This window comes from Ascochyta rabiei, chromosome 2 (genome assembly GCF_004011695.2).
Source record: "Ascochyta rabiei chromosome 2, complete sequence".
NCBI lineage: Eukaryota > Fungi > Ascomycota > Dothideomycetes > Pleosporales > Didymellaceae > Ascochyta > Ascochyta rabiei.
The window spans coordinates 2,440,996-2,460,362 of NC_082406.1; the positions used below are offsets into that span (position 1 = coordinate 2,440,996).

Here is a 19,367-nt window from a genome sequence, read left to right on the forward strand (position 1 = left end):
TAAAAGATACCCGTGTATACAATGGAGAATGCAACAAGTACATTCATGATCGATTGGTCTGGCAGATTGCATGCCTGGTACTCTTCGAACTCGTGACGTGACATGACAACGCAGCAAAAGAACCAGGGTATCACTGCCTAAACGCCGCACACACCCAACAGTACTAACTCAAAACAAGAAAGTAGGAATGTCGTCTAGATCTGTACCTCTCCTCTCCTTCTTCCCACGTCCCTCTCGCTCCCGTTCGGCTCTTCTCTTCGCGACGCGATCGGCTATCTCCTTGCTGACTCCGCCAGTCTCTGCTGTGGCTCCCCACTCGTCGAGCAGATCCAGAGACCGGGGAGGCTTTGCGGGTCTCGTGGTTGTCGTCTGTGGTGTCCGAGACGATGCTGGGCCGGATGAACTCGACTGTGAGCATGGGTTGCTAGAACTCGATACCCGCGTCTCGCCTGGAGTGAACGTGGGTCGCGGCTTTATGTTGTGGTTTGGTGGCGTGTATCCGTCGAGCATGTCAAACGGCGTTATTCTTGGGGCTTTGGCGCGTGGTCGTGCGGGCGCTGTTTTCGCTGGCAGAGCGGGTTTGGCGAAGGAGGACGTTGCTGGCTTGGGAATGTGTGATGCAGCTGGCGGTGATCTTTTTGCTGTTGTGGGTATTGGTGCTACGACTTTGGGCTTTGGCACGCGCGGCACATCCAAGTCGTCGCTGTCTGTGTCCTGTGATTCGTTGATAGCTGGTCGCGGCTTTGCTATCGTCGATGTAGGTCCGCTTGGTTGAGGGCGATAGGAAGCTCTGTCTTCTTCGCTTTCGTCGCCTTGTGAGGCGAATACATCTCTGATCGCCTTCCTCTGCTTGCTGTCCTGCACCTTGGCCCTCTCTTTCATGGCGCCTCCTACCGAGCGTTTTGCGCCTGCTACAACAGGTCTCGCGACCTCAGCTTCTTTCTTCTTCGCCTCAATACTCGCTTTCAGCCTGTCGTACTCCGCAATGTGTAGGTGTCTTGTGAACAGTTTTGCGGTCTCTAAAAACTCATCTTCGACCATCATCCATTCATCGTCCCGCAGATCGAACTTCGACACACCCTTGCGCATTGGCTCGGTGTGGGGGAGTGCATAGTCGGTCAGCAGTGGTGGTGACGACGACAGCGCTCGATCTTTGGGGTTCGTATTCTTCGACTGCTTGGTGCGCGGTGTCGATGGCTCCTCAGGAAGATCCGGAAGAAATTCTTCCGAATCTGAGGCTGCTTTTGACTTGCCTTTGTCCTTGCTGCTGGCGAGAACAGTCCCGTGGAAGAAGTCATCGTCGATGTCATCTGGGATCCTGGACGTTTTGGGCGGGCGAGATGGTGGCTTCACCGTTTGAGTGCGACTTGCGTTGCTCTTCCAGGGCAGTTGTCGCGGCATTGTGCTGGCCTACAAGGCCTATCAAACGTTGATAACACCAGAAATTCGAGGGCCGATTCACGTCAAGCATGTTTCAGTATCGCTGATGAGAGCTGGACATTGTCGTTCCATCGCGTAGGTGCTGCTTCCAGAGGCGTCACGCACGTGCACGCGAAGTGGAAGCGGTGACTAGCCCCGCTTCTGCCTAGTCTGGCTCTCGCTAAACCACGTCACTCAAACCTCCAGATGAACATTGCTGTGCGCCCTTCCGGCGCATCTCGAAGCCCGAAAGAGCCACGTTCCTTTTCCATTGTATTCTGAGACATTCCAACCCCATGTGTCTTTAGAGATCTCGAAGGGCCTTCACAGATGGAGGTCACTTCCCTATCTGGCCGCCGACAACGAGCAGGTTCTCATCTGTCGCTGCAGCCGTACAAGGGAACACATAACAACGACAAAGTACACTATCAACCGACCCGCCCAACCCAGCCGCACTAGGCCCCACGACTCGGATCTCAAACACCACTTGAATGAAGCACCTGTGGAAGCATTGACAAAGGGCACCCTGGCCATTGACAGTTTCTACATCTCGCGATGTCTATGTTTCGCAGGCCTGGAGAATCCTCATCGTCGTCTTCTTCAGAGGCTTCCTATGACCGAACGGAGGATGAAGAGCCGGAATCGTCTCGCCAGAATGGCTTTTTGTCCCGCATCAACACATTGGAATCAGGTGCATCTGGAGTACCTGTAGATGCGCAGCGCCCATCTCTTGCAGAATTGAGGCAAGAATCGGCCCAAGATGTGCGAAACATTATGCTTCATGCAATGCTGGAGGAGAAGGCCATTGCAGAAGCTGCAGCGCGGCTGAAGACAGACCCCACCGATCCGGAGGCTCAGAGGCAGGGTCGAGAAGCGTACCAACGGCTTGCTCGTCAATTGTTTGACGACAAGTATGCCAGCGACGAGTTCCGAAGTCATCGTAAGCAGGCGCAGCAAGGTATCAATACACTGACTAGCAGCCATCTGCAAACACTGTCCACAATCCCGCAAGATACTCAAGCGTTGGTCATGCACCACATGCAAGGTAACGCCGTGCCTGCACCACAGCCGCCGCTTCCTGGTATCGAAGTTCTGTCAGGCCTGCACTCACCGGCGGGATTGTATCTACGCGGGTATCCGGACTTGCAAAATGACCGCTATGTGCGAGACTTCTCGGAACTCGAGGTTGTTGGTAAGGGTGGCTACGGCAAGGTCTACAAGGTCAAGCACAAGCTCGATGGATCGTTTTACGCAGTCAAGCGTATTCCTGTGCCCCCTGCCAAGCTAGCAAAAGTTCAGCAGCAAGGGCCGGAGGCGTTGAGCAGCATGTTGGAAGAAGTACGGTCTTTAGCCCGCTTCGACCACGCAAACATTGTCCGTTACCACAATGCATGGCTGGAATTTACAACACCACCTACGGAAAGGCCGTTTGTACCAATGACGACCGTCGTACGAGATAACCGGCTGCTCGAGGATCCTGCAAACTTCTCTTCGAGCCCCTCGGACGTGGACTATCTCCAGAAGAAGATGGACAGCATGCAGTTTGAGGAGCCATCAGCCAACTCTGGCGCAGACATTGTCTTCGAAGCAAGCGACACTGGCGAGGGAGACAACTCAAGGGGCAACGTGGACCACCTGTCCCTTCGAGAGCAGCTGAGCGTCAAGCGAAAGAAACGGCGTAGCAGCCAGGCCAGCCAGGCTACGATTGCGACTGTGTCGTCTACAAGGTCTCGCATGAGCGCCGTGGAGGATGTTTCCGAGGATTTCGATGACGAGGACGTTGAGATGATCCCTCGACGACACATGCCCTCGTCGCAGGACCTCACGACGGATCTGTCGGACAGCATGGTCTCACACAGCGATGGGCCGGCAGGGCCTCTTGTCAAGACGCGAGCGAGCGGCCCAGTCCTGACGCTGAACGTGCAGATGTCACTGTATGAGAGCAGCCTCGCCGCGTTCCTCTCGCCCGAGCGCACGTCGTTGTCGAGCCAGGCCGAAGTGAGGCACTGCTTCCACGCATGCGTATCGTGGGAGCTCCTGAGCAACATCCTCGCGGGGGTCGAGTACCTCCACAGCCAAGGCGTGGTGCACCGCGACCTCAAGCCAGCCAACGTGTTCCTCTCGCTCAGCACGGGGCGGCGGGGACCATACGGGTCGGTGGATCTCTCGTCGTGCAAGGCGTGTCCGGAGCGGGCGTGCGTGCACGTGGTACCGCGGATAGGTGATTTTGGCCTCGTGGCCGCGCTCGACGAGGCGAGCAGCACCGAGTCCCGAAACAGCAGGGCGGCGAGCACCAAACCCGTGGGCACGGAATTCTACCGCCCGTCGACGAGCAGCCGCAACAGCGACAAGCTGGACGTGTTCGCGCTCGGGGTCATGGCCGTGGAGCTGCTGTGTCCGTTTGGCACGCGCATGGAGCGCAGCGCCACGCTGTCGCGACTGCGGCACGGCGCGTTTCCCGACGGCTTCGCGGCGCGCTTGGGTCCGCAGGGCGACAGGGCGCAGCAGCTGATTGGCGCCATGGTGCTGGCGGACGAGCAGCAGCGCATGGGATGCGAGGAGGCGCGTGGCGAGGTGGCGAGGTTGGTGGAGGCGTTGCGCGGGAGCAGCTGTTGATCTACCTTGACAAGCAGCCTGGTGATTTTGTGAGCCGTTGAGATGAATTCACAATCGTTGTACATGTACAGATCCACCTAGAAAGAGCGCTAGAGTGTTGGAAGACGCGTAGTACCATGGAGCGATTCATAAAGATGTTGATCACGTGGAAATAAATAAGAATCTACCTAGACACTTCAGAAGTAGCTTGATGATTTTCAGAGCGTCGAAGCGCTGAGATGGATGGAGTGGTCGTGCATCTATTTCGTCAAATACAGGTATCGAGAAGAATAGAATCTAGCTGTTGGATTCTATTGGACATGTATGGATCTATCCCGGCATACAAGACTGTTCTTGGGTGCGGATCGTTGATTGACTCTAGATGAACCATTGAGTGCAGCTGGGGTGCAGTGCGGGGTCTTGAGGGTGCACTGCACTGTACCGTGGCATACCGTGGTGTAGGGTGTTGCACTGGACTGGACTGGACTGGACTGGACTGGACTGGACTGGACTGCACGGCAGTCAGCACGACGGCGGGGCAAGTGTGGACCGGCATGTTCTCGTCGGGCGGAAGGAGCCAAGGGAATGCCTTGTCTTTTCTTTTATTGAATGTCTTGTCTTTCCTTGAACGTCTTTTCTTCCATTGAATGTTCTCTTTCATTGAATTCTTCTCTTTCATTGAATTCTGCTCTTTCATTGAATGTCTTTTCTTTCATCGAATGTCTTTTCTTTCGTTGAACGTCTTCTCTTTCATTGAATTCTTCTCTTTCATTGAATGTTCTCTTTCATTGAATTCTTCTCTTTCATCGAATGTATTTTCTTTCCTTGAATTCTTCTCTTTCATTGAATTCTTCTCTTTCATTGAATTCTTCTCTTTCATTGAATTCTTCTCTTTCATTGAATGTTCTCTTTCATTGAATGTCTTTTCTTCCATTGAATTCTTCTCTCATTGAATGTCTTCACCCAACCTCAATCGCTGCCAGCGCGCCGATAACGTCGTCGGCCACGCCGCCCTTCTCGACGACCATCTTGGCGACGTGGCTGACGAGGCCGCGCTTCATGCCGCCGCGCGGGGGCGTCCAGACGCCGGTGGTAGCGAGCAGCTCGCGCAGGGTGAGGGCGTGGGCGCTGGATTCTGGGGCGGCACCGCCGGTGGCCGAGTTCATGCTGTTGGGGACCGCGGGTGGCGTCAGGTGGCTCGGGGGGTCGATTGTGCGGATGGAGAGGATCTTGGAGGAGGCGGCGGACGAGGTGCTCGTGCAGGCGATGGCCAGCACGGCGTCGGCGACGGCCAGCTCCTCCTTGCAGGGGTCGAAGATGATGTTGGGGCCGACGGCGATGGCGAGGATGATGACGGGCGGCGTGTGGCGAGTGCTCGAGTGCGGGTACAGGGGCGAGGCGGCGGCCCAGTCGTCGTCGAAGAGCGGGTCTTCGTCCTTGTCCGACTTGAGGGCGGGCAGGTGGGCGGTGAGGAGGGCGAGGTGGGTGGTCATGGACAGGAGGGCGAGGGGGTAGGAGAGGGGCGGGGAGAGGAGGAGGATCTGGGCTGGTTAGCTGGGGGGGGTATTGGCGCAGTGGATGGAGGCGGGCGCACGTCGACGAAGAGCTTCCAGTGGAAGCGGGGGTTGATGTAGAGGCTGTCCTTGAGCGCTCCGCTCGCGAGCAGGCTCTCGGTGAGCATGGAGGCGAGGAAGACGGGCAGGGCGTCGTCGTCGCGGAAGCCCGGGAGCTCGACGCTCACCTCTACCCACGCGTTCTGGCCGAGTGGGTTGGGGTCGCTGCTGTGCCCGCCATGGCTCCCGTCGAGGCCGTGCTGCTCGCGCAGGAGCGGCGGGTGCGGGGTGCGCTCGACCTCGGCCTTGACGCCGACCAGGGCCTCGGTGCCGTCTTCGAGGGCGATGCGGGCGCTGCCGTTGGCCGTGGGCAGGACGTCGTACTCGGCGCGCATGGAGCGGAAGTCGCGCGGGCCCTTTGTGGCGTCGAGGCGCAGGGGCGGGGACTGGGTGAGGGCGGAGCGCAGGAACGACAGCTCGGCGGGCGAGAGGTTGACGAGGGCGGCCTGGGGCGGCATGCTGGGGAGGGGAGGGGAGGGGAGGGGAGGTGAGGCGAGGGCGAGGGCGCGGGCGAGGGCGTGGGCGCGTGGTGCCGTGCTGGCGGGCGGTGGTGAGGCGGTGGGAAGCTCTGCACTTTTGTTGCGGGCGCGCGGGCACGGGCGAATCAGCGGCCGACGGCTGTGTTGTCTGTGCTGTCTGTGCTGTCTGGGCTGTCTGGGCTGTCTGGGCTGTCTGGGCTGTCTGGGCTGTCTGGGCAGACCGCTCGGACGCGCTTGACAGGAGCGGTCGATGTCCTGCTTGACGGGTTGACGGCTGGAGAGCTTCACTCAGACTTTGCTACCTTCACAGCTTCCCCTCGACCTGTTCATCACCCGCCGGGGCCAGCCAACATCACCAGCCACGCGATGCTGCGGTAATTGGCCCGCCTGCCTGTCACGCCTGCCTGTCACGCCCACGACGCCCACGACGCCCACGACGCCCACGCCCACGCCCACGTCACACAACACCGCCACACCGCCACACCCTCCCCCTCCGCCCTCCGCCCTCCCTCCCCCTCCCTCGCCATGCCGTCGCCCTCGAGCTCCAAGCGCAGCAGCACCCACGGCCGCATCGACAAGCTCGACTACCACTCCCCGCGCCGCCCACTGCTCGCCGCCACCGCCGCCACCGCCGCCACCGCCGCCACCGCCGCCACCGCCGCCACCGCCGCCTCGGACGCCTCCAGCCTCGACGCGGCCAGCAACAGCAACAGCCACAGCCACGCCGGCAGCTTCTTCGAGCACGTCGCCGAGGGCGTCATGGAGCGCGACCGCGACCGTCTGCAGCGCCTCGCCGTGCGCTGGCTGAGCTTCGCCTGGGCCGTTGTCAACTGCCTCTGCGCCGGCAGCATCACCGCCTACTCGCTGTACGCCCCGCTCTTCCAGCGCCGCCTGCACTACACCCAGCTGCAGGTCAACGCCGTCAGCATCGTCGCCGAGCTGGGCATGTACCTGCCCGTCCCGCTCTTCGGCTACCTGTGCGACCGCCTGGGCCCCGCCGCCCCCTCGGCCCTGTCCGCCGCCTTCTTCGGCCTGGGCTACCTGCTCGCTGCCTTTGCCTACCACAGCGGCCCCCCGCCCTCGGCCGGCGGACACGGCTGGCCCTTTGCCGCCATGCTGCTGGCCTTCTTCGCCGTCGGCATGGGCACCAGCTGCATGTACCTGTCCGCCGTCACCACGTGCGCAAAGAACTTTGGCCGCGGCAACGCAAAGGGCATCGCCCTGGCCGTCCCCATCGCCGCCTTCGGTCTGAGCGGCATGTGGCAGAGCCAGCTCGGCGAGCACGTCCTGTACGAGACCAACCCCGACGGCTCCCGCGGCCACGTCGACGTCTTCCGCTTCTTCCTGTTCCTCGCCGGCCTGCTCCTCGCCGTCGGCCTCGTCGGCACCCTCACCCTGCGCATCATCGACGAGGACGAGCTGATTGACGACGCCGTCGACGAGCTCGAGCGCTCCGGCCTGCTCGCCCAGGACGCCTTCTTCACCGCCGCCGCCCAGACCCACGGCTACGGCACCCTGCCCCCGCACCACCTCTCCGACTCCACCTTGGACTTCCTCCACTCCGAGGCCGCCGCCCTCAAGGCCCGCCACGACGAAGAGGCCCGCAAGAAGACCTGGCTCCTCAACGAAGAGACCCGCCGCTACCTCCTCGACCCCACCATGTGGTGGCTCGCCGCCGGCTTCTTCCTCGTCACCGGCCCGGGAGAAGCCTTCATCAACAACCTCGGCACCATCATCAACACCCTCACCCCGCCGCACGTCGACGTCTCCACCACCCCCGCCACCCACGTCTCCATTGTAGCCATCACCTCCACCCTCGCCCGCCTGCTCACCGGCACCCTCAGCGACATGCTGGCCCCGCCCGCCCCAGCACGCAGCCACCTCCAGGGGCCCGACAGCATCGCCAACTCGCTCTCTTCGCTGCCGCCCCACCCCGCCCGCCGCTTCACCCTAAGCCGCGTCACCTTTCTGCTGACCTTTGCCCTGCTCCTCTCCCTCGGCCAAGTCCTGCTCGCCAGCGGCCTGATCCAGAACCACCCCTCGCGCTTCTCCCTCGTCAGCGCCCTGATCGGCGCCGGCTATGGCGCCGTCTTCTCGCTGACCCCCATCGTCGTCTCCGTCGTCTGGGGCGTCGAGAACTTTGGCACAAACTGGGGCATTCTCGCAATGACCCCCGCCGCCGGTGCTACCCTCTGGGGCGCCGTCTACGCCTTTGTCTACCAGCGCGGCGCAGATGCCATGACCATGGGCGACAGGGACGAGGATGATGTTCTGTGCTACGGGAAGGCGTGCTATGCCTCGACCTTTTGGGCCATGGCCCTATGCGTCTGGCTCGCTGTTGGCATGTGGACGTATGCCTGGCGGGGGCCTGGCGGGTGGAAGAGGAGGGGGGTTGCTGTGTAGATTTTTTTTTTCTTTCTCTTTTCTATTTGCGCTTGATTTGGTCTTGCATGTCTTGCGTGTCTTGCATGTCTTGCGTGTCTTGCATGTCTTGCATGGTTTCTTGGCTGTATAGCGTGCATTTTCTCTTCCGTGGCGTTGTTGTGGCGTCTTCTGCATCTGTCAAGCTCTTGGATATCTCTGTTCTCCGTGCATACCTACACAACAACCCATTGCAATACACATCAACCCATTGCAATACACATCAACCCACTGCAATACACATCAACCCATTGCAATACACATCAACCCATTGCAATACACATCAACCCATTGCAATACACATCAACCCATTGCATCACTCAATCAACACCCCACCATCACCAGCATCACCAACACCTCACAAGCAACAGCAAGAAGTATATCACCAAGAATATACATTGAATTACCAAGAACCCACTAACCATGCCGCTCATGATTCCCTTGCATCCTCCATCTCCATCTCCATTCACCACCCATCCTCCATCTCCATCCATCTCCATCCATCCTCCATCTCCATCCATCCTCCATCTCCATCCACCACCCACCCACCACGAACCCAACAAGGCAAGACGAGCCCAGCAAGAAAGAAGAAACAACACCAACAAAGAAAGGGTATCGACAATTTCCGCCGCGAAGCGCTGCGAGGTGCTGTCCCTCGAGTCCAAGTCTTGAACCGAAAGGGCCAGAGTGAAAAACGGATAATACAAGAGAGAGAGAGAGAGAGAGAGAAGAGGAAAGAAGAGAGAGGAAAGAAGAGAGAGGAAAGAAGAGAGAAGAGAGAAGAGAGAAGAGAGAAGAAATCATCCTCGCTAATGCTGCTAGTTAAAAGGTGGAATCATGCTGCTAGTGGAAAGATGGAATCATGCTGCTGGAAAGATGGAACCATGCTGCTGGAAAGATGGAATCATGCTGCTAGAACGATGGAACCATGCTGCTAGAACGATAGAACCATGCTGCTAGAACGATGGAATCATGCTGCTAGAACGATGGAATCATGCTGCTAGAACGATAGAACCATGCTGCTAGAACGATGGAATCATGCTGCTAGAACGATAGAATCATGCTGCTAGAAAGATGGAACCATGCTGGCGGAAAATAAATGGCAAAGCAAAAGACCATGCCAACGGCTTACATGGATCGGTCATTACGTCGTTTCAATAGCTTGGTTGATGTTTGCGTTTGTGCATGCAACAAGTACAGTACGCCAAGTCTTCAAAGACTCATTCAGAGCCTCGTTCAGATCAGAACAAAGTACGAGTGTCGACGCAATCGGATCAGATCATCGGCGTCGCCTCGGGCTTGTACACCCCCGCCTGCAGCGTCTGGGGCGGCATGTTGGCACGCACCTCCTTCGGGTGTCGGTAGAAGCTCTGGTCCTCGCTGGCCGGAACCACTGCCTCCCACGGCTGCGTCGGGGCCGGCGGCGGAGGCGGTGGCATGCTGTTAAAGTACGCGTCCAGGTGGTTTCCCTCGCCGGGCGAACGCGTAGCTGGGCCCCGAGAGTATGAGTAGTCCGCTACGCTTTCGTACGGAGCTGCAAGGTCAGAACGCCCAGCTGGTGGCGATCTGTGTCCCGATCGACTGGTGCTGCGCATGCGGTCGGTCACGCGTCTGAACGTCGATCCAAGGTTCTCGCTGACACTGCCGCGACCTCGTCGATGGGCTTGAGGCGAGCCAGCTGCAGACATGTTCGTCGGCGAAACGCGCTGTGGCTGTTCCTCTATCGCTACACTCACCACAGTGACCCCGTTAGGAGCAGCACCGCCGCCGAAATGGAACGGTGGGGGAGGTGGCGGTGGTGGCGGCGGCGGCGGTGGCGGCGGTGGAGCACCCAGATGCTGGAGCTGCGAGAGGACCGGCGGCGCGACATCTTCCTCCTCGATGATGATCACCTGAGTCTCGTTGATGGTGCCGTCGATGCTGTTCCTGAACGGGGGTGGGCTGACACGCTTGTAGTTGGAGGGCACCAAGATCTCCGGTGGCGAGTTCATCCGCGTGTGGCTGCGAGGCCCACTGAGAGATGGACGTCTTCCTGCACCAGGGAAGGCGTTTGGCAGAAGAATCTCCTGCGGGGGTGCCGATGCAGAGCGAGGCAGGTTAGCTGACTGCCCGAATGTGGTAGAGGGCAGGAACGTGGTTGCGGGAAGTAGCGGGCCGACGTCGTCCTCCTGAGCTTCTTGTGGCTCCTGGGGATATTGATGGTTTTGCGGGATGGCGGGCACAGCAGGTACCTCCTCCCATTCCTCAGGCTCTGCACTCATGTACCTCGGATGACGCATGGCCCGGGGGTTGGCCGGCAGACCGATAGGTACCGAAGGCGTGGAGGTTCCTTTGGCCAAGAATCTGTTTGCTGGTTTGTTGATCGGATCCGCTGTCTGGCTCCGCTGGATCGGATCGCGATACATTGACATTGAGCCCAGCATATCGTCCGTGTTGGAGCGTCCTCCAGACAGCGGCCGGAATTTGAACTCCTCGGGATGAGGGATCGCAGGTGCTGAAGGACGTCGGGCCAACGACAGTCGGCGGGCTTCCAGCTCTTTCGCTGCAAGTTCCTTCCGGGTCCGTGTTAGAGGACGCGATCGAGGTGCGCCGTGGAGGCTGGACGAAAGGGAATCTGGCGATCCGGCCCTCATCTGGTTGCGGGTCAGGCTGGATCCTCGAATCGCAGGCGTGGGCCTCCTGCTAATGGACCGGTCTCGAGGTTGGCGGCTGACGCTGCGTTGACGTGGGCGAGCAGCGTTGGTGTCTGCGCTGCTCACGAAATCTTCTGCTCGCATCGACTGCGGAGATTCAGGTGAGCGGTCTCCGCGCATACCGCTACGACCCCGGTCGGCAGCTGGGCGGCGACTGGAAGCTCGACTGGCGCCTCTGCTGCGGGTGCCCATGACGCCTTCGGGGGACTCGGCGCGTTGTGCAGTCTTGGACGAGGCTCTGGTCTTGCTTGTGCCGTACCGTGCGCGACTGCGTGCTCTGCGGGTGCTCGCTATCGATTCTGTGGCGATTGGGGAGGCCACCTCCATCTTGTAGAATCGCTCGTCGTCGTAACTCTCGCTGTTCGCTGCGGCCTCTTCCGTGCTGTTCACACCAACATCCTCATGCGACATGGGCACAGGAGACGATGGCGACCGCTTGGCGGCTCGAATGTAGCGGACATCGGTTCGCCCACGACCTTCAGATCCATCGCGAGTTCGGCTGCGCGCCTTGGCTGTGCGTGAGGCAGGTCTTTCCTCGTCTCTAGAGTCAGCACGCTCGCGAGCAAAGTGTGTAGCTTCATCGAGGCTATTGATGTACTGATCGATGCTGCGCGCCTTTGCACTCTTCAGGCTCGCGTCAGTGAGGGGCGGACTCAAGTTGTTGGTGTAGTGCGTGTCTGGACCTGCCTCAACGACAGTCTTCTGCATCGCTAGATGGAGGTCTCTCTGGTTTCTGCTGCGAGAACTGGTGCGCGACACCGTTGACTTCTCTTTGTAGGCGTCGAAAACGCCCACCGCGGGAGAGGGAAGGTGATCGTTAGCTTTAGCAGGTGCAAACGTGGATGCCGAGAGGACAAAGTCGTTGGCGTTGCCTGCGGAGGTGGTACGTCTGGTCGAGAATGGCAGGGTCTCAGCTTCACGTCCGACGTTGTCGATGGCAGTCCTTGGTTTGGATTCAGCTCGTTGTCCACGATCGGGAAGGGCGAGGGTAGCCAGGCTTTCGTTGGTGTTCGTAGAGCGTCCAGCGTCAGACCGAGATGCCATTCGTCTTCTGCTGCCATACGCTCCTGGAGTCGCGGTCCGTGCAGAAGAAGGCTCCAAAGATCTGTCTCGAGCGGCTCCGCGGCCGATCCAGCCGTGAGTGCCTACTGCCGGGGTGGTTGCAGATTCGGCGATCGGGGTGGTGCCATGGTTCATCGGGGTTTGCTCGTCTTCTTCCCCTCTAACAATCTGTCTGGGCTGCGGTCCACGAGAAAAGTCTGTGACAAGCTTGAGAGACGCCATCCTGGCGACGACTCGACTGCTACCCACGCTTGGAGGAGACAATGGCGGGCTGAGCTGCGAGCCGAGCAGAGCTTGTTTTTGAGCAGAGAAGACTGCATCCTGAGCTCGAGGAGAGAACCACGGCTCGGTGGCTTCGAGGCCCATGCAAGAGAAGCACCTCACTGCCAACTCGGCTTTGCCCTTGGCGACTGCCACCTCACCCCATTTCCTCACCAGGAAAGACTGTCTTTGCCAGTCCGTAGGGAATATAAGACAGGTCAAGAGGACAGCTTCCATGTACTGCTTCTGGGAGACGTAGACTTCAATAGCATCGTTGTTCTCGCCCAGACCAAGGAGAATAGCGACCGCGGGATGGACGTCGCCCTTCTCCAGCAGCCGCTGGACAAAAGCCTCGCCCACCTTTTTCTGCGAGCCTTGCCCCATGTTACTCAACGCAAGAAGCATCCAGTCAGAAGAAGTCATAGACTCGGAACCGACCATGGATGCCATGAAGTCAGCTCCCAGTTCACCAAGCCACTTGGAAAGAAGGACAGCCGCAGCCGACCCAGCAGGGTGGCGTGCGAGCTCATCCCGAACAAGTTCGTCGATGTCGTTTTCCCATCCGAACACCACTTTGAGCAGGTTTCGTCTAAGGTCATTTGGCGTTCGCTCGGGCCCCAGCTCTGTGGGTCGGAAGGGAACGTCGGCGAGCCTGGCTTTGGTGAAAGGGAACAAATCCAGCTTCTGGGTCTTCTTCGACTCGTCTGGGCTACGCATCACCTCCTTGCGAAGGGCTGACGAGCCGTATCGAGACGACGCTGCGGCCGAGGTAGCGGAACGGATGGAGATGCTGGCTTGCGAAGCGCCTTCTGCGAAAGACGAGTCTCCGGAGGAGAAAACGGTGCCCGAGGCGCCAGAAGCTGCACTCCTCGACGATCGGGCCGTCCCCCACGTGGGCCTGTCGTAGCGATATCGTGGTTGGCGCCCGCTACCAGCAGAGGAACGCGAGCTCAGGGATCCGCGACTTGACACTGGACTCAGGGGTCCGACACGGTCACGACGCTCTTCTTCCAACTCGACGAGCTCATTTGCAATCTTCTGCAGTGGCGACATCATGATGTCCTCGTCCTCGCTAGCCTCCGAGGCAAGGAGCATCTGAGGCGCAGTCTTGATTGGGCGGGCTGTCACCGGCTCCTCATCGAGTTGCAGGTGTATCTGTCTCTGCTCATCCAAGGAGACCGGGGGCGAAGGAGGTGGTTCTGCGGGTGCATGCTGGACGTTGGCAACCATTGTTGGTGTGCTGCTAGGGTTGATGTCGTACTGCTGAACACTGTAGCTCTGGCTCACGGTGAACAGCGTGGCCGTCGGGCCATAGCTGCAGATAGCGGCAACATCTTGGGTCGTGGGAACGGTTTCATACGTGACTCGCTTGGTGCGAACGTCCCACGAGCAGGTTTGGCTGTGGAAGATGGCTGGTCAGCACGTAGGGTCAGGCAATCAGCAGGCTCACGGGTACGCACCCTTCCGTGTATTGGACGATTCGGCCGTTCTTGGACCAGGAGAACCAGCAAGGGCCAGCTTCTCTCGATTCCGACTTGTTGAGCACACGAATGACACAGGGTGCATCGCCGCCATGCGAAGACTTGGGGACGCTCCACACTCTAAGGTCACCGTCTGATGCTTGAGCAGCCAACATTTCGGACTTTTGCTTCGAGGAAGAACCATGCCAAGCCAGGCCGGCCACAGGGGAGGGGATCCTGGGCGTGGTCAAGGTGTGGATGATGGTGAAGGTGGGCTGCAGTGTCGCAATGAGGATGGAGCCATTGTGGTAGCTAGGCTGGATTAGTGAGTGGGCTTTGCGCATGCTCGGGACTCTACGTACCCAATTGCGAAAGTGCGGCAGTCTGAAGCTGGCGCTAGCGCGGTGATGGGGTCGAAGATGGTTCTTGCGGAGAGGTGCTCGGATGTGGAGGGCTCGAATAGGATGATGTTGCCCTGGGCGTTTCCTGTTGGATTGCATCATCAGCGCGCGTTTGGACCGTGGCGAACCAGCAGCTTGGGACTTACCAAAGGCAACATTTCCGTTTCTCATCCACGTGGCCACCCTGATCTGCTCGTACGAAGCAAAGCGCGCGACTTCATCTCCGGACAGCAGATCCCAGACTATGGCGGTCGAGCCGGTGTCGTAGCTCAGGACCAGTCGGCCTGCGCCGCGCTCGCTAACGTTGTCGGTCGAGATCCAGGCCACGTCTTCTCGGTGTCTCTCGAAGCGCTTCTCTACGGCCAGGGTGTCGTGGTGTAGGCAGTAGATGATGTTCTGCTGCGCGTACAGCAGGAACGAGCCGGTTGCGGCGCATGGCTGGAATGCGAACTCGTCGTTTTGGGGGGTGATGCTCGGGGTGGGGATTTGGAACTTGACGTCTGATCGAATGGAGGAGCCCTTTGCTGAGTTGGAGCGCTGGCGGGCATGGCCTAGGGACATTGTAGATGGCCTGCAAGGCGGTTGCTGTCAGTCGGCGTCGAGTGCAAGCACACTTGCGCGGCGCATCACCAAGGGAAGAGTATCGATCAAGGGCAGACGCAGCTTGCAGAAGGACGGAGAGGAAGCGCAGGGCCTGCCAGGGGCGTCCTACTCACTGCAGTGTGCGCGCTAAAGAGCAGTGCGCTTTTCACGCTGGCTCCACGGCGTCTCGAGGTATACTTTGGCCCCTCACGGCTTACAGGGATCGAGGCTGGCGGTTAGACAAGCACTGCATCCGACCGTTTGGGAAGTCGTGTGAGGGGTACGAGCGGTGCATGCAGCTGAAAACACAGACGGCCGACAGTCAGACAGTCAGACAGTCAGAGCAGGATGGGAAGAGAAGGAGAGGCCCAGCAGAGGCGCGGGCGAGATGTGAGGAGTTGCGCGTGGGCAGCTGGGGCCTATCAAGCTTCGGCGCTTAACACTTAACAGCACAGGACGAATTCATCTCGCTCAGAATAGGACGACGAGCACGGTCAGAAGTTAGAGGCGCGTGGAGCGATGCTCGACGAGAGCATGGCAGGGGGCCATGGGGCGTCTAATCGCTGTCCGCCAGCGAGCTCATTTGCTGGCCGTCGTGGAGGCTCGAGATGGAGCTGGCACTCGACGCACCAAGAAGAGTCACGCTGCCTAGCGAGCGATGCTGGTCGCCAACTTGGCCGTTTGCAAGTGACACAGCACGTCAGTGGTCCAGGTTCGCGCCGCGGAAACAGCGGTGCCTGCATGGACGCGGACAGGAGCCTCTCAAAGCACTCGTCCACGCAGGGAACGCGGGCGCGGAAGACGAGGTGAGGAGGAGCAAGTGATGGTGCAGGGTGATTGGGTGCGCTAGCCTTGTGGTGCAAGCCGAATCACACCTTGGATGCCCACGACGGCCCAATCGTGGCCCGCAGCGGCGCTGGAGCTACGGCCCGTTGGCAAGGATCAACCACGCTTCGCCCAGACCATGCGCACAGCTGCAACGCCAGCGACTCGTCCCATACATCAGTCGCATGCTTCTCAGCGCACTGCGACGTGTCTGCTCCCATCTCTGAGCGCCGTTGCGCAACGCCAAGCCCAACATGACACTGGACATGACTGGACATGACTGACATGACTGGACATGAAGACTGAATGAAGACTGAATGAAAACTGAATGAAGACTGAATGAAGATTGAACATGAAAACTGAATCAAGACTGAACATGAACACTGAACATGCACTGAACATGCACTGAACATGCACTGAACATGAACACTGAACAAAGACGGCTGGCGCGCACAATTCACCACCTCGGATCGACCCTCATCCCGCCCGGGAGCCGGCCGTGTAGTGTACTGTGTAAGTGTGTGGCACCACCATCGTGTCTCTGAGCAACGGCTGTTCAGTTCGATGCAATGCTGCCACGGACCAGCCCTGTCCACGGGCCACGGCACACCGATACAGCACAACCTCCCCACGTCCTGATACCCATGGACCGGACAACCCGACCTCACGCTGCACCCGAAGCCATGTATCCTTCACGAATCTGTCCGCACGCACATGTACCGTGTCTAGCTCCAGGAACCAGCTGTTGAACGCTCCGCAGACGTGACGGCCTGCTTCCCATGGCACACAAACGCGCACCTGAGTCCCTTGTCCGCACGCCCTCTATTGCACGCCCTCTTTCGCACTGGCCGTCTCGGTAAGCAAAGTGATGGTCGATCCAAACTCGCAGAGTAATGGTCGATCCAACCTCGCAGAGTAATGGTCGATCCAATTTCGCAGAGTGACGGTCGATCCACCTCGCAGAGTACTGGTCGATCCAATTTCGCAGAGTGACGGTCGATCCACCTCGCAGAGTAATGGTCGATCCAAACTCGCAAAGTGACGGTCGATCCAACCTCAGGTACACGGTACGCCATCTTGCGTACTAGAGTCGAGCACCACTCGACCTGGTCTGCCATCAGATCCATTGCGTCTTGGCATGTCTACCGCTGACCATCCCATCCCACGCCCAGCTCATCACGAGAAGAGAAGTGCAGAAACGCAGAGGAGCGCAGGAAAAGAGCCATCTGCGTGGTATTCACAGTGCTGAGTGTTCTCTGCAAGCGCCGGCACCAAAGGAGCTACATCCCTGCACGGCTCTACCTCCATCCCAGCCACCGCGCCCGCAACTCCCCCCTCCTTATTACACACCACACCTCCCATATTGACTTGATGCGAGGGGGGGAGAACGCTTCCGATCGCGTGCTCTGTGCTTCCCGCTCGTCCTCAACAAGGTCACGGATTCGTCACGGCTAGATTGTGCTTCCGACCAAACTGTATCACAGACACTGCTGTGCGTGCCAGAAGCGTGAGCTCGATAATTATGCAGACTGCATGCCCCTCGACGGCACACAACCCCGCTTCCGTTCGCTTACCGCAATCGGGCTCTGGGAAGCTTGTTTTTGGCTGTCGCCATTTCACCCCCCCGAAACGCATCTTCTCTCCCAAGGAGATCTTCATGCATCGAGGTGAAGATGATGGACGGGGGTGCTGTGAAGATTGCGTCGAGGCGCCCCCTATTTTTTTATTTTTTTTATTTTTTTTTCCTTGCACGTAGATTGCCTGACGTGCGCTCTTGCGATTCAACACGTGCTGTCGCCGCTCTCGTGGCCAGCGTATGCCGTCTGGGCGAGTGCCTGCGGTGAATGGCGCAGAGGTCGATCTAACCACCCAGCACGCAAAGGGGGCGCGCCACACGGCCCAACAAGCACGTCGAGCGTGATCCAGTGTGACGGGCGATTTCGCTCGAAGCCAGCCACCGCGCACGGCGAGAGCAATCACGCACACGGGATGCAGGCCAGAGAAGAGAAGAGAAGAGTGTTGGGGTGTCGAAATCTCGTGTTGGGCTATCTACGGACAGGGTATCATGGTGAATAATAGGGCAAGAGAAGACAGGCCACCAGGCATGCCTCACAGGCCTCGCTAAATGCAATCACAGCGCTGTTGCATGGGAAGAATGCCATTCGCTCGCTGACCAGCCAAGCCCGTCCGCTGCGCGGAGGCGGGGGGTATCGATGCCGGTATGCGAAGATGCAGAAACGCCTGCCAATGCTCCCTCTCTCTCTCTCGCTCGCTGTAAAGATGAAAAAAATCCAAATCAAAAAAATCAAAAAAAAAATCAAAAAAAAATCCAAGAATGCCTTTCCTCCAATGACCTGGGAAGGCGGCTTTCCATCCCTTGCTTCCCGTCGCATCGCCTCCTTGCGGCGGATGCAGTCCCGGTACCCCCCGATCTCCAGGTCTGGATTCACGCTGCATCGCATACGAGGCCCTAAGCGCAGTTGAGCGCAGCCTCGAAGCGTGCCGTGCAGGCTGCGACGACGGCGCCCTGAGCTCTCGACGCACACGCCGGCGGTGATGGGCGTGTGACGAGGCCGACGCGAGACACTGGTGGAGAGCGATGGGAAGGGGGGATTGATGGCTCGGCTGAGTCAGACGCTCGCCTTGCTGTGCGCTGGACGCGGTGAGGCTGTGGCTGCGACTTGCGCAAGGCCAATCATGAGCCTTTGTGAGTATCGGCGTGTCCTGAAGGGGACAAGCGCCGAGTGACCTGTGGCGGTGGGGTTGAGCCACAGTTCACACGTGAGGAGATGCTACACAGTGACGTAGACGTCAACAATGACTGTACCCTGATGTTAGCGCTGCACGGCAAGTTCGAGATATCAAGGGTGAGCTTACGTGGTGGTAAACGACGCTTCACCCCGTCGTCTTTACTCGACTTGCTCAGGCGACTCGCTGATGGGCGTCATGGGCGTCGAGGTGCGGCGCTGCTTCCCACTGCTGCGCCTCCGCTGGGTCTTGGCCTTCTTCGAAGCGTACAGAGGAGGCAGCACGGGGAATGCCTGGGCCATGGGCGGGACTCGTGGAGGTGCCGGGGCCTTCTTGAGGATCGGGCACGAGTACTCGTCGTCCAAGTCCTCGCCAAAGAGGTCCTCGTCGCTGATGTACGAGGACGGGTTGCGGTACTCCAGCGAAGGTCCCGTGGGCCACGACGGGTACGCACATGATGAGCCGCGGCGAGAGTTGGACTCGATGGAGTAGTTGCTGTAGAGGGATCCCGTGGGCGAAGACATGTTCCTGGGTGAGATGCTGATGGCGATCGACTTGGATGGCGACGAGCCTGGCGAAGCTTCAAAGTGCATGTTGGAGTGGGAAGACCTGGGTAGTGTACGGGGTGGGTCTGTGTATGTATACTGTGTGTACACACACTATCGGGCTTTGTCGGCCGTAAACAGTTTTGCCCGGGTGGATGGTGTTCGTGTTAGTTTAGCGTGGCAGCAAGTCGACCGAGGCCAAAACGGCCGATGATGTATGACGGTGGGATGTCGGATCGATGGAAACAGGGTTAACGCGATTC

The 19,367-nt window shown here is 59.1% G+C and overlaps 6 protein-coding genes across 6 annotated transcripts, besides 18 other annotated features; 2 read left to right on the plus strand and 4 right to left on the minus strand.

Annotated features, from left to right (window-relative positions):
* Nucleotides 1-168: 168 nt before the first annotated feature.
* EKO05_0001682 (uncharacterized protein) lies at nucleotides 169-1,401 on the minus strand (the record flags this gene model as incomplete). Its single annotated transcript, XM_038945033.1, has 1 exon — nucleotides 169-1,401. One exon carries the CDS (start codon nucleotides 1,399-1,401, stop codon nucleotides 169-171), a length of 1,233 nt encoding a protein of 410 aa, XP_038802436.1.
* Nucleotides 206-259: a tandem repeat.
* Nucleotides 1,402-1,974: 573 nt separating the features above from the next.
* On the plus strand, nucleotides 1,975-4,035 carry EKO05_0001683 (Non-specific serine/threonine protein kinase; the record flags this gene model as incomplete). Its single annotated transcript, XM_038945034.1, has 1 exon — nucleotides 1,975-4,035. One exon carries the CDS (start codon nucleotides 1,975-1,977, stop codon nucleotides 4,033-4,035), a length of 2,061 nt encoding a protein of 686 aa, XP_038802437.1.
* Nucleotides 4,036-4,484: 449 nt separating this feature from the next.
* Nucleotides 4,485-4,528: a tandem repeat.
* A 445-nt stretch (nucleotides 4,529-4,973) lies between these two features.
* EKO05_0001684 (Exosome complex component rrp42) lies at nucleotides 4,974-6,085 on the minus strand (the record flags this gene model as incomplete). The annotated part of the gene is made up of 2 exons (XM_038937155.1): nucleotides 4,974-5,555; nucleotides 5,609-6,085. The coding sequence occupies 2 exons, from the start codon at nucleotides 6,083-6,085 to the stop codon at nucleotides 4,974-4,976; spliced, it is 1,059 nt and encodes a 352-aa protein (XP_038802438.1).
* Nucleotides 5,861-5,894: a tandem repeat.
* Nucleotides 6,086-6,088: 3 nt separating the features above from the next.
* Nucleotides 6,089-6,144: a tandem repeat.
* A 107-nt stretch (nucleotides 6,145-6,251) lies between these two features.
* Nucleotides 6,252-6,323: a tandem repeat.
* A 266-nt stretch (nucleotides 6,324-6,589) lies between these two features.
* Nucleotides 6,590-6,645: a tandem repeat.
* On the plus strand, nucleotides 6,632-8,509 carry EKO05_0001685 (Putative monocarboxylate transporter mch1; the record flags this gene model as incomplete). The annotated part of the gene is made up of 1 exon (XM_038945035.1): nucleotides 6,632-8,509. The coding sequence occupies one exon, from the start codon at nucleotides 6,632-6,634 to the stop codon at nucleotides 8,507-8,509; it is 1,878 nt and encodes a 625-aa protein (XP_038802439.1).
* Nucleotides 6,718-6,778: a tandem repeat.
* Nucleotides 7,462-7,507: a tandem repeat.
* Nucleotides 7,908-7,949: a tandem repeat.
* Nucleotides 8,510-8,549: 40 nt separating the features above from the next.
* Nucleotides 8,550-8,604: a tandem repeat.
* A 248-nt stretch (nucleotides 8,605-8,852) lies between these two features.
* Nucleotides 8,853-8,901: a tandem repeat.
* A 74-nt stretch (nucleotides 8,902-8,975) lies between these two features.
* Nucleotides 8,976-9,062: a tandem repeat.
* A 739-nt stretch (nucleotides 9,063-9,801) lies between these two features.
* Nucleotides 9,802-14,965, minus strand: EKO05_0001686 (uncharacterized protein; the record flags this gene model as incomplete). Its single annotated transcript, XM_038937436.1, has 4 exons — nucleotides 9,802-13,942; nucleotides 14,004-14,315; nucleotides 14,366-14,489; nucleotides 14,551-14,965. The coding sequence occupies 4 exons, from the start codon at nucleotides 14,963-14,965 to the stop codon at nucleotides 9,802-9,804; spliced, it is 4,992 nt and encodes a 1,663-aa protein (XP_038802440.1).
* Nucleotides 9,931-9,964: a tandem repeat.
* Nucleotides 10,306-10,353: a tandem repeat.
* Nucleotides 14,966-15,305: 340 nt separating the features above from the next.
* Nucleotides 15,306-15,328: a tandem repeat.
* A 742-nt stretch (nucleotides 15,329-16,070) lies between these two features.
* Nucleotides 16,071-16,110: a tandem repeat.
* Nucleotides 16,111-17,529: 1,419 nt separating this feature from the next.
* Nucleotides 17,530-17,555: a tandem repeat.
* A 506-nt stretch (nucleotides 17,556-18,061) lies between these two features.
* Nucleotides 18,062-18,085: a tandem repeat.
* A 635-nt stretch (nucleotides 18,086-18,720) lies between these two features.
* Nucleotides 18,721-19,152, minus strand: EKO05_0001687 (uncharacterized protein; the record flags this gene model as incomplete). Its single annotated transcript, XM_038945036.1, has 1 exon — nucleotides 18,721-19,152. The coding sequence occupies one exon, from the start codon at nucleotides 19,150-19,152 to the stop codon at nucleotides 18,721-18,723; it is 432 nt and encodes a 143-aa protein (XP_038802441.1).
* Nucleotides 19,153-19,367: the final 215 nt, after the last annotated feature.